At 54.4% G+C, this 12749-nt stretch overlaps 1 protein-coding gene across 1 annotated transcript; it reads right to left on the bottom strand.

The window, feature by feature from the left end:
• Positions 1–204: 204 nt before the first annotated feature.
• Positions 205–12556, bottom strand: SNX1 (sorting nexin 1). The gene is made up of 15 exons (XM_032195181.1): positions 12408–12556; positions 10463–10565; positions 9415–9548; positions 8084–8150; positions 6943–6986; positions 5850–5991; positions 5258–5336; positions 4456–4531; positions 4022–4135; positions 3805–3898; positions 3105–3310; positions 1866–2009; positions 1443–1523; positions 959–1030; positions 205–618 (listed from the first exon to the last, which is right to left on the bottom strand). The coding sequence occupies exons 1-15, from the start codon at positions 12540–12542 to the stop codon at positions 568–570; spliced, it is 1542 nt and encodes a 513-aa protein (XP_032051072.1). The 5' UTR covers positions 12543–12556; the 3' UTR covers positions 205–567.
• Between the last annotated feature and the right edge of the window lie 193 nt (positions 12557–12749).

Here is a 12749-nt window from a genome sequence, read left to right as displayed (position 1 = left end):
CGCCCCAGGCTGAGCTCAGAGCCTAAAAACAGCAGCCTGGCCTTACGGAGAGAGCTTAATCAGAAGCCGAGACAGGTGGCTCAGCCAGGCCCAAGGTCAGGGGCTTCTTAGTCACAACAAAGCCGGAGGCACCGCAGCCTCCCACCAGCCTCCCGCCGCCAGCCCCCGTCCCTCCCAGCCCTCTCCCAGCATACCACACGCCTGTTTGCCCTGATACAAGTTTTATTACATAGTCGTAATGGCACTGCAGGAGTAAGATAGTCGTTAGAGCCCTAAAACCCAGCCTGAAAAATATACATTTACATATGTCGTTAACCCCCCCTCGCTCTTCGCCTACTGCAGGGCTGGTCAGAAAGCAGGAAACTAGTTTCTCTTCAGTAAGAAAATATATGTTGCTAAATGAAAAATATACAGTTAGAAGAGTTACTGGCTCGTAAGCTGCTTGTCGGGGGGGGGTTAAACCTCTACCAGCTCCCGCGTGTTTAACTAGGGTTCGTTCACATGTAAAAGACAGAGGTATAGTGTATAAAAAGGCAAAGTTCAGGTGTGCTCGTTCGCTTGGTCCAATTAAGAAATGGCCTTGGCTTCAGGCAGGAACGCTTCCCAGTACTTCACCAGCTGCAGAGAGAAGGAAAGAGTCAGGAGCCAGCAAATCCAGCCCAGCACTAACGAGCTTCAGCAGGACTGAGGAGCTGTTAGGGAGGCAGAGGCTCCTCCAACACACACAGCTTGTGGTCAGGGCAGGGTGCTCAGCCCCCCAAAAAGTCAGGCATCCAGCGGGGTGTGACTTTTAACGAGCAGCTCTCCCGTTAGCTGCTGTGGGCAACGTGCCCCACTCCAGCCTGTGGGGGGCAGAGGGGAGCGGGATGCTCCCACCGCAGTGGGTTGTGCCTGGGGGGGCTCTCACGGAGCTCCAGGAGGTAAAAGAAGGCTGGCTGCTGGCACCGGGGACACTCACCTGCTGCTGAGAGTTTAGTAACGTCTCCAGGTACTTAGTCACGTGTTTTCTGAAGTCCTTGGATTTCTCTTTCTGCAAGAAACAGTTGCAGAAGTGAGAAGGAAGCTGCCGCAACCACCAAACCCCCCTGCCCTTTGTGGGGAGGTCAAAATTCAGGGGGAATTTTCCTGTTCCTCCTGGGGCCATGTTGGAAGGTCCCAGCTGCCTACATGCCGGGTGACCAGCACAAGAGCTGGAAATGAGAGGGTGAAGCTCAGTCCTGGCTGTGACCAGCAGGACAGATGAGCAGGCCTGGAGGAGCTTTGCACACCTGCCCTTATTTTGATGAACATGCCCACCTGAATACTTTGAGCAGGAGAAAACCCCTCTTTAGCCATCAACAGCAGCTCTGCTGCAATGATGCCCCATTCAAACGTGCCCAAATTTGCAACCATTGCCAGCTGCTGGGGGAAAAATCACACACCGAGGGCTGGGGCTAACCTACCTCAAACCGTATCACTTCCTTGCGGATCACGGCAGAAATCCGTTCAAAGTCCCTTTCATACTGTGTCACGCGAGACTCCCACTGCAGAGAGAGGAAGCACGCTGTTTCCAGGGTAAGGAAGCTTTTCGCTTCCTGTCTGAATAGGTTTTGACTGCTCCCAGAGAGCTGATGCCAGCACTTCTGGGCCTCACATCGACTTGCCACGTGGGCTGCACCCTGTGCCCAAGCTTCCTGCGAGCCCAGCTCCCCTTATGCGAAGCCACACAGAGCGGGACCAAGAGCAGCCCCTCCTGCAGCCTTTGTGGCTCCCTGAGGCCTTGCTAAAGGCTGGCTTCTCCTCTTTGCAAGCCTGGCAAGAGAGACCCACCCCTCCAGCTCAAAACATCTCCTGTCACGCTGCTCAGAGAGCACAGCACGCCTCACCTCTGAAATCTCATCTTTGGCCTGCTGCAGCTTGTCAGGCTTGTTGGCCCAGAGCAGCCTGGCCTCCATCTCCCTCTTCTTCTGCAGCATGGTCTGGGCGTCCTGCCACCGCTGCCAAGTCTTCATGCGCTGGTCAAAAGCTCCCTGAAAGGAAGGAGCAGAGGCTGAGCTGGCACATCCCCAAACAAGCTGGGAGCAGCGTCGGGTGCGCAGGGCTGAGCAGCAGGGCAGCCTGTGAGCAGCACAGCTGTGCCCTGTGCCACCTCACTGCAGCCGTGCTGGTGACGGTGACATCCACGCCATCGGCAGAGCTGCTTCATCAGCCAGGTCCTGGAGCTGAGCACAGCCGAAGCTCTCACACAGGCCAGAACACGGAGGTTTTCCCCGCTGCTCTGCCAGGAAAGGAGCCCGGGCACTACAGCAACCAGCTTCAGGAGCAGCTCCAAGGCTTCCCTCGGCACAGAGCCCCTTTTGTTACTTCACTGAGAACATTGCAGGACAAGGAGCTGCCTTCACCAGTCCCACACTGGTTCCCCTGCAGAGCACAGTGACCACGAGTCACTGCTGAGCACTTGAGCACCTGCCAGGCAATACTTTCATAAACCACCAGCCCAAGCAAGGAAGAGCTGTCAAATTTCTGAGCGCGTCCAGCCAGATGGTGGGGAAGAGCCAGAAGAACAGAAAGCAGTGCCTGACTGCCTGCTCAAAAGCACAGAGCAGCCAAAAGACGGGTGAAGTCTGAGGCAATGTTACAGCTCCTTAGCAGAACATCCCAGACGAGTCCTGTCACCTCCAGCACCATCAGAGGTCTTGGCCCTGCCCTGCAGCACCCACCTCTCCCAGTAAGGACTGAGCAGGCTGTGTTCTGGCCTCTGCAGGCTCCAGAAGCAGCTGCTCAGAGATGGGACAAGTCTGGGGCAGAACCAGGTCAGCCTGACGGACCTGGAGGTCACTTGGGGCTTGTACCATTCAGCCTCCAGCACAGCAGCCTGTGCACCAGGCAGGCTGCAAAAACTTCAAGACCCAGGCTGTTCCCCAGCAAGTGCCTGGCAGCTCTATTTGCAACACAGACCGTAGGTCCCCAGAGTACAGCCTCTGCAGCACCTGCAACCTTCTCTGGAAGGGCTGAGGCCACCTAAAGCCATGAGCTTACTCCTTATCCCCCCTGAGGGACCTGCACTAGCACCAGGGGTTTGCCCTACAGCTTGGCTCTGAGGATTACCCCAACAGAGTGCTTACCCTTACAACTGAGAGGAGGCGGATGTAGTCTCCCAGGAGCTCGGCCAGGAGGAAGAAGTCATTGTTAGCCTGTTCCTGGTGCAGCTGTTCAATCTTCTCTTCCACCTCAGCCAGCTGGGACAGTGCCCGGGACAGGGCCGTGTTGTCCTCTGAGCTCCCCAGCATGGCCAGACTCTTTGCAAACTGTGCTGTGTTCAATGCTAGCTCTAGTGAACGGAATACAAGAGTCAACCATGGGCTCTGCTACACCGGCTGCTCCGCGAGACAAGCCCCAGCCTAGAGTTCAGCCCCGGGAGCTGGCAGCTTCTGCAGGACGTTGGGAACCCCAGCCAGGAGAAGCAGCAGGGGGAGGACAGGCACAGGTTTGCAGAAGTCAGGCAAAACAGGCAGAGGAAGGAAAAACATTCCTGCTCCTCGCCAGAGGACAGCTTGGCAATTAGCAACAAGATCAGCTCTGCTCTGGTTTGCTACAGCAGCTTTCACGCACCGGGGCACTATTTCACATCCTAAGCTTGTACAACTGGACAGAAGACGTGGAATTATAATTTTACTTCTGTCTCCCAAGGCCAAGAATCCCTTACAGCAAGGAAGCTCTGCCGTATCTTCTCACACCTGTTCACTGGTGGTCTCCAGCCAGGCATGGCACAAGGCTTAGCTGTTAAGGCCCAAGCTACAGAGCAAATGCTACCAAGCTCGTTACCTTTCCTGTGGTTCACTAGTGTTTCCACAACAGCGTGCAGCTTCCGTAGCCGCTGCTCCTCGCACTCCACCTCCTGCAGCTTCTCCTCGAACCACTGAAATGGACAGACCCTGAGCTGGTTCCCACATTCTCTGCCGGGCTGCAGAGCCGTCCTTGCACCTCTCACAAAAAGTTGAGAGCAAGGATGAGGACAGCCCCGAGGTATCCAAATACTTACTATGTCCGATTCATTCATCTTAATGGTCATCTTACTGACAGCATCGGTAGCTTTGTTGAACATCTTCAATATTCCTGCTCCACTCAGGGCCTGGGTGCCTACTGCTCTCGGCAGCTGCAGAGAAATAGGAAAGTTTGCTCAAACAGCAGGCTATGCTCCCACCGTGAATTTCAGAACACTCAACCCCTGTCCTCAATGTGTGTCCCCACTGTGATGTAAGCAAGCTTGGCCACAGCTTGTTATCCACGTATAGTTCTTAGATATGCACTAACACACAGAAGAGGCCCTATTCGCCCCACCACTGGTTAAGGGCTCTTAGAAGATCCTGCTGCTTCTCACGGAGCTTTGAAGCATCACACCTGGTTAATTTCTTGTGCACTGTTAACTTCTGTGCTCCCAAGATACTCATAGCTACATCATTTCACCCCACTGACCTCCTCCTTCTCCAAGAACTCCCTGACGTCCGGGTCTTGCAGCATGGTTGGATGGCTGACAACTCTCCGTAGGTACCTGGGGAGAGGAATGCACCAAGAGTTACCTTTGTTGGAGCAAGCCTGGCTCCAAGACATCCCAGTGAGCTGCAGCGTGCTTCTTATTTCCCCTGAAATGGCAGTTCAGTAGCTGAAGCCAGACCCAACAAGTCGTTCTCATCCTCCCACCAAGAGTCCTCCCTCCCTGGGGACTCTAGTGAGACGAGTCAGCAAGACCAGAGCCGCACTAGTACTCACTGTATCAAGGTTACTTGATACACCAACTGACCGAGATCCAGTCTGACATTCCTTTACAATGACACTTCTTCAGAGACTGAAGCTGGAGGCGTACAGCATCCTGGTGCTAACTACAGCAGTCAATACAGGTGGCAGAGCAAAGGCCACTGGTGGCTGGATAGTTAGGGTGGCAGTTAAAGAGACCAAGATATTTCTCACCTCATCTGCTCTGCTTGTACTGCTATTTAACATCCATTTTTTTTTGGCTCAAGACAGCTCAGTTTCCTCTCTGCCTTGTCAGCAGAATTTGGCCAGATCCAGATCAAGCACCAGCAGGGGCTTTTGAAGCAGGAGACAGTTTTAAAGTCAAAGCAACCTTACAGTTGCAACTCTTCAGTGGCCTTCAGGTTCACTCTAAACCTAGCACCAGACTGCTTTTCTCGTGTAGGGAGGAGAGTGCAGCCAGGCTGACCTTTCAGAGGTCCCTTGCTTGGCTCAGGCACGAGGGGATAGCTGTTGGGATCTGTACCTCTCTAGAGCAGCCCGTCTTTTTTCTAGGAACTCTGCAGAGGAGGAATCTTCTTTCCCAACTTTCACTTTGGTCATTCCTAGCATAGAAGGAAGGCGCAATTAAGGAGTGGCTTCAAACTGAACGTACAAGGTTGTGAGGTCTGTTACGGAGTGCAGACTACCAGGGTGACGGTAGAGGATTTCGACCTTACATCAACAAGAGCTACTTGGAAAATTGAAATCTGCTTACGCCTACATCTAACACAGATCTGCACCCAGAAGAGAGACAGAGCAATGCTAAGCAAGATTTGAGGGGTTACAGGTCCGGACCCAAGTGAACAACAATTCAGTGACAGTGCAGAGGACAAGGTTTTACTCTGCTTCAAGCAGATGCAGAGCCACCCATCAAATCTAACAAGGCTTCAAGCCCAGAGCTCCAAGTATGGAGTCAGCAGAGTTTGATTTGTGCTACAGAACCCTCATTATTTTATGTGCCTGCCTCCCATACTGCTCTGCAGCTTGCCGACTGCAGGCAGGCCTGTTTTTGGGGCACAAGGCTCAACATCAGAAGGATGAGATCTAGAGCACCACTTTGCACCTCCACCACTCACCTATGAGACTCTTCTCTGGCGGTGGAGGCACGATGAACCCATTTTGGGCATGCTTCTCCGACAACTTCTCATAGAGACCCAGAAAGTCACTGAACCTCCTTTTCACTGAAAACTGCTTGCTCCTGAACATTGGCATGCTCGTCTGAGGGAAGAGACGAGACTCAGGTCAGACTCACCCAGGGAAGCTTGCCTGTGCATGCACTGTGTGCACTGTCACTTCTGGGGATGGAAATAGGGCAGCTTGAGCTCTGTGGGATTGGAGGAGGACGCCAGGCTGCACTGAGCAAGCTTTGGCCTGTGTTTTCAGCAAATCACCTCCTAAGAGCCCTCCTTGTGGTGATGCTGCAGCATTAAAGCCACTAAATAGCAGAGCAGCTGTTACTGTGGCCACAGGATGCCTGCTAAACCCTGCCCACTGCCTAATCCCATCATCCCTGCTCCCTACAAGAACAGGGACCACTGTTGGGTTAAGGCTTCAGGGGCCATCAGCAGCTTTTGACAGTATCTGCAGAGCAAGGCTGGAGGATAACAAATCCCTGGTCCCCAGCACACACCAGCAGCTTTGCACCAGAAGATGCAGTGCCTGTGGCCCAACAGCTGCCGGGCAGACAGCTAGGAAAGGCTTTTTGGAGAGCTCAGAGAAGTGCCCAAAGCTCCAAAGCAGGGCAGCAGCTGCAGAAAGCTTGATTTCTTGCGACTAGCCCAAGAGAACAGGTCCTGACAAGAGACTAGCTAGCTACAGCAGCAGCTTTTCAGCAAGAGCTGCATTAACATCAGCCACAGAGCAAGCATCTGGGGCTCTCCCTAGCAGATGCTATTCCTGCTGCTCAATCCAATGCTGAGCGGAGGTATCAGCCAGGACTGCAGTGGCTGAAACTGGCTGAAAAAGTCAGGCCCCTTCCAAATAGATTCAAACTTATTTCTCGGCTCATCCTTTGATCTGGAGGAGTGGATTATAACTCACAAATCCATGTAGATTCAGACCTCCCTTCTATTTAGGTCACCGTTGACTTGACATGGAAAGGACAACCCAGCTGCCTCAGAGCAGGGAAAAAAAAGGCATCTTATCTCGGAGGCAACGAGTTACACCTACCTGTGTTGACACTTTGTAGGCTACGTACGCATTCATGCCATCCCCTGTGGGAAACAAAAACGAGGCGTTAGTATCCCAACATCAGCCTTTTGCATCACCTGGAGGCTTCGGTACCTCCTGGCCTCTGCCTGCTTCGTTGGTTCTGATCCGAGCCCCACATCTGCACGCAGACCCTCAAGTGGCTTCCTCCTGCAGGACCCTGGACCCCTGCCCACTAGGCATTTCCCCAGCCCGACTGCTCAGCCCTCCTTTTCCTTCCCCAGGCAGCCAGCGCTGACAATCAGATGCTTGTTAAGCTGACGGCGTTTGGGCTAACTCCACACATCTGCTCAGCACGTAACAATTCAGCGGCTGTGCAGCACATGAAGCAGTCTATTCAGAGGATGCAAGTCAGACGGCCCCTGGCTGCGTGTGGTTTGATTCCGAGACATCACAGGCAGTTTTTTCTCCAGCTAATACAGAAATCCCCTTGTCTGGGGAAAGGAGGGTTTACCTGGTGGTTCAATCAAAGGGCATCCTCAGAAATCAGATACTGACCCAATACACCTCTGATTTAGAAGTCAGCGCGCCTCCCAGCTCCAGATGTCACGAACTGGCTGGGATCATGTGGGTTCTCTGCAGACTGCCCTGGAGCTGGCTAAGTTGCTCTGATCCCCACTTTCAACACAAAAAGCCCCGTGCTTCTCAGAGCCCCACAGCTGCTGGGGAAGGTGCCAGAACATGGGATATTATACTTAATTTTAGGCTAAGGAAGTTCTGCCTCCTCCTTGCCAGCTGCACACAGTGCTGCCTAGAGGTCAAGCAGAGTTGTCACCATAATTCCAGACATCAAACTCTGCTAGTGTTTGAGCATCGTGCTTCCCCCTCCTAAAATCCATAACTGGGTCTCTGTTTTCGAGCTGCCTGGTTTACTAAACCTGCTGCCACCTCGCTTGTTGGGTCCTAGACTTTTTGCTTTCTTTAGCTTCATCTCCTCGAGATGTTGGAAGAAGTTTTGCAGAAGTCACTCAATAGTCAGGTTTGTGTTTGCAGAGACAGCTGGAAAGCACGATGTGTGGGGACAGCAGCTGCATTCAGTGCTACCATCAAGTCTCACTTGCCTGTGCTTCACCCCATGCAGCAAGACAGGACGGTAACTCACCAACTTTCTCTGGATCACTCACTCCTACAGTCAGCTCAAATTTGTCTTCCTGTTCCTCTTCTTCCAGCTGTTTAAAGCAAGCACACAAGGACAGCAAGTTAAAACTAGAAATCCAGGCTTCAGTGCACTCCAAACCATGAAGTCCCACATGTTAGTGTGCTCGTCACACTGCCGAGGCATCTTTGGTATTTCAGTCTGGCCAAGGCAGCTCTGTAAAGCCCTTGGGCTTCTCACTGATGTTGAGTCTCCATGTCCCAAGTATCCCAAACTGGTTTTGTCTTTACAATGCTGTCTGCTCAGACTGGTGCACAAACTGATCAGTGCTAAGCTGAAACTCTGCAGAGCGCAGCCTCAGCCCAGCTCTGTGCAAGATCGTTCCCTCTGGGCTCCTTTACATCATTTCTGTTTGCATTTGAAACTGCAGAAGGCACGGAATGCACACAGGAGGCAAGTTACACTGTGCAGGCATGTTGGGATGGACAGCCATGGCAGCAACCGGCAGACCCAGTCTGAACTGGTCTTTCCGTCAAATCCTGCTTTGCTGAAGGTCAGCAGGCAGCAAGAGCAATGGGACTGCCTCTGACAGACCACAGGGGCTTCAGGCTTGCTCGGAGAGCATTACGCTTCCTTGTTAGCAGGATGGTAAAGCACCAGGCCTCACACAGCCCCTGGTTTAAGAGCCTTAAGGTGAGAGCATCTCAGTTCACCGATCAGCTCAGCATCCTGCCCTAGTTCTGCATTGCTTCTTCGCTTGAGCTGGCCAGGAGCTAGCCTGAGACACCGACAGCGAGTCAGTCCTCGCAAGCTCAGAGGTGCTTGGGGCAAAAGAGGAGCTCTTTACTTGTCTCCAAAACAGTTTTAGTCTCCATGCAGGAGGAGACACAGGATTAGGCCCAGCATCACCTAGCTGGGCTTGGCAACCAGACCACGAGTTCTGCTGAAGGAGTTTGCACTCCCGTGTCAGCCAGGAGCCTCCTTTAAGCACACAGGAGAGCAGTTACACCACCTGCCCCGTCTGTGGCAACAGGGGGTGCTAGAGCTCTGAATCTGAGCTCAGACCCCCGGGGACCAGTCAGCTGCTCGCTCTTCCAGCGCTGGCAGCAGCCTGCACCTTGCACGCGAGCAGGAATGCTGACAGGCTGACCTCACCCTGCTTCGGTGGTATCAGCCCCAGACCGACGGCCTGAGATAGAAGCCAGGGCATCCAATATGCCAATTACATTCACTGCAGCGTTTAAGATGCAGCTTTACATCGAAGTAAACAGACAGGTTCCTGCCAATTACAGTCCCAAACCAGCAGGGCAAGTCGGAAAGCTCAGAGCAATTCTCACCTCCTCATAGCTCTTTGGAGGGTTTCTAGAAGAGCTTGCAGCTACTTCTAATGAGGGGGCAGGATTGGATGCTTTGGCCAGTTCCTTCTTCTGGTTGTTTTGCGTGCTGTCTAGAGACAGCTCTACAGTGGCATCTGTCAAGAGAAGTTTGCAAGGGTCAGCCTCTCTACTTTGTGTCTCTGGAAGTTTCAATATTTTCAGAGAAGTTCACAGGATCTAGACAGTAACAGTAATCTTAATTAGCACAAAAAAAAAAAAAAAAAAAAACAAAAAAAAACACACAGGGAGGACATCTGTATGCATCGGCAAGAGCATGACTTCATGCACCTTCGCTGCAGCAAGAGCACCTGATCAAACCTGCTGGAGAACGTTTCGTTAATCCAACAGGCTTCTGATTCTAGGGACAGCCAGGCCACAGTTCCTTGCTGCTGCGCACTAGAGCAGCTACAGCCGAGCTGGATTTCTACACAGCACATAAACCTGCTCCTTCCCAGGACGTTTCTCCAGCCAGAGGAAGCCAAAGCTTCCCTCTGTTACCAGGCATCCCTGGAGCTTTCAGCTGTCTCTGCCAGAGGTGTCACACCTAGCCGAGGAGCAGGGCTGCAGCAGGTCTGACCCTCCTCGTTTCCCCTGCTGAGGGGCGTTACGCTCCCTGTCCTGGGAACAGCCACGTCTCAGCTAGAGATGCTTCCTCCACCTGCACGGAGGGAGGAGAAGGCAGAGAACAAAAAGCCCTTTGACTCTGGGAGGACGCTGCCTTGCAGTTTAACAAAATTCTTGAACCCCATTTTTAGGCAGCTTCAGCTTCCACTGCACGATTAATCCTGCTGCACGATTAAGCTGGAGAGCTGGAGGAGGCGACTGGACCTTCCCAAAACCACCACCAGCACTCGGTGCTCCCAGAGCAGACTGCAACAAAAACTTCAGATAAGGACCAGCGATACTCCATGGTAAGCACAGTCTAGCCACTCGCAGGTGGCTACAACGCAGACGGCTCCCAGCTCAGGGGGCAGAAAGCCCCAGGAGTGCTCAGGACAAACAGACTCACCTGCAAATAAGTCCTGATCGTCTTGCTCTACGCGAACCCCATTTTCTTTGGAGCTGCTGCTCACAGGGAGAAGTGATTCCCTTTTCGGTGCCGGGGGCTTGCTCTGAAAAAGAATTTAAAGAGCACAAAGAGGTTATCTCCACTGAGGAACAGATGGTGGGGGGCCAAACAGCCCACCTTCCTGGGCACTGCCACACAGGGTCACCACTACAGACCCAGCAGGCTGCTTCCCTTCTGCACCTCTGCAGTCCCAGCAGAGTACACATATCGCAACAGCTCACGATAGCCACAACAGGCCTGGCCATGCTATTTGTAGCCTCGTGCACAAGAACCACGTGGGGCTGAGCAGACCTCTCAGGAAAACCAAGCTTTTGCTGCCAGTGGCAGAGACCCACAGCAATTTGCTTCCCAGCTCATGCCCCCTCTGCCAGCCTGTGGCCAAGCAAACAGGGGCGCTCCCACCAGCCCCACGTTAGGTGCATCCGGGGGCCATCCAGATCCTCTGCTCCTGCAGGGGCTCCTCGAGCTGGGAAGAAGCTCTCTGTGACAGGGTGAGGCAGGCACCAGTTTCCCTACCAGCCTCGCAGCTCTCAAAGATGGAAAGTTTCTAGGAACAAGAAAGTATCACGCCCTGTTCCACTTCTCCATCTGTTACCACGGAAGTTCAGAGCTGCAGCCTCTTTCAGAGCAGCCCACAACATAACGCCCACCACATCTGAGGCCCAACAGAGCACACCCCTTCACCCCCCCGAGGCCCCCTGATATAAGCCTGATGCTTCCCACAGGGAAGCAGATCTCAGAGCTGACCACTCAAAGCCATCCCTAGAGGACCATGGCCAGCAGGGATTGAAGCTGCACAAACAGATAAGTTCCAGCTTTGGTTATAAATATGCTGGCCCCAAACATTTTCTCACTGCCACCCCAACGCCCACAGCTCTGCCTCGCCAGCAGCTCCCCTGCTGCACAGGGAGTGTTTTGCTAACACTCAAGGGCAGCGAGACAAGCAAAGCCACCAGGGCACGCAAAAGAGCCAAGTATTAATTATGACAGTTGCTTCAACAACAACATTAAGCACTTGATAAGCTGCTTTAGCTTAACAGACTTCAGATTCTGCTATGGGCCACCTGATTCGCACAAAAACCTGTAGTGGTCAACATTCATCTGCTTTAGCAGGCTGCCCCCACCACAAAGCAACAAGCCACAAACATTTTCATTTCTTCAGCGAAGAACAGTCCTGAGAAGCTCCAGGCCATCACCACGTCCTGGTGCTGGCAAGAGGTCCCAGCATTTTTGGACACCTGCTGTCAAGTCAGGACCGTGCTTTCCCACGTTATTTTCAAAACATGGGACTGCTCTGTTCTGCCCAGACCAAATGAAGAGTTTCACCCTCGCAAGCAGACACACACGGGGCAGTGTGTGGATAGCAGTCATGTCCCAGACTGCCCTCATCTCTGCTGTGAGGCCACCAGCAGTGACAAGCAGCTCCGTTCCCTGGTGATGGACAGCTCAAAGGAGGGCAAGAGCTGCACCCTGGGCAAATCCGTGGGCTGGGAAACTGATAATGGGTGATGTTGGATGGTTCCTGCCTTGCTTGCTGGAAAAACCCTGAGTGCAACACACAGACCACAGTGTCAGTGATCACAGGGGACGACACGCTCAGCCTTGGCTCGCAGGGCCGAAGAAACCAGTCCCAGCACCTGTCAGAGGAGCTGGCTCCCGGCTGCCTTTAGCAGAGGCCGCCACTCAGCGCAGCCTCCGAACCCCAGAACCGGCGGTGGGTGCTGGGGGGCGGCTGCCTTGAGCCCCAGCCCAGCCCCCAAGGCCTGGGCCCGAGCTGCCGCCCCCAGCCCCAGCGGCGGGGCCTCCGCCAGGCCCCGGCCCCCGGGGCCCGCCCCCCCCCCGGCCCCCGGGGCCCGCCCCCCCCCCGGCCCAGCCCCGCACTCACGGTGCCGGCGAAGATGTCCTCGCCCTCCGTGTCGCTGTCGGCGGCCTCGCCGTCGCCGTGGGGCGGGGGAAAGGGCGGGGGCAGGTGCGGCCCGGGGGAGGGGGAGCGGGAGCCGCCGGCGCCGCCCGACGCCATCTCCGCGCCGCCGCTTCCGCCCTGCCACAGCCGGGACCGGAAGCCGCCGCCGCCACTTAAACCGCGAGGGCGGGGCTTAGGGGCGGGCGGGGCTCCGCGATTGGGCGAAGCCGCCTCTCAGCCACCAGGGGGAGCCAATGAGCGCCGCTGCTCGGAATCGGGAGGTACCATTGCACGGGCGGCGGAGGGGGGGGGGAGGGAAGAGGG

The sequence above is a fragment of the Aythya fuligula genome, chromosome 11 (assembly GCF_009819795.1).
Source record: "Aythya fuligula isolate bAytFul2 chromosome 11, bAytFul2.pri, whole genome shotgun sequence".
Lineage (NCBI taxonomy): Eukaryota > Metazoa > Chordata > Aves > Anseriformes > Anatidae > Aythya > Aythya fuligula.
This window is presented reverse-complemented; position numbering and strand designations above follow the sequence as displayed.

Bases quoted from the DNA above. Each gene is read 5' to 3' on its own strand.
- SNX1 (XM_032195181.1), bottom strand. From the start codon at position 12,542: ATGGCGTCGGGCGGCGCCGGCGGCTCCCGCTCCCCCTCCCCCGGGCCG. The intron at 4,136-4,455 runs GTCAGTGGGGTG...ATTTCTCTGCAG, and splicing joins AGTTCTTGGAGAAGGAGGAG to CTGCCGAGAGCAGTAGGCAC. The intron at 2,010-3,104 runs GTAAGCACTCTG...CCTTCCTTTCAG, and splicing joins GCCTCCTCTCAGTTGTAAGG to GGAGCTTTTGACCAGCGCAT.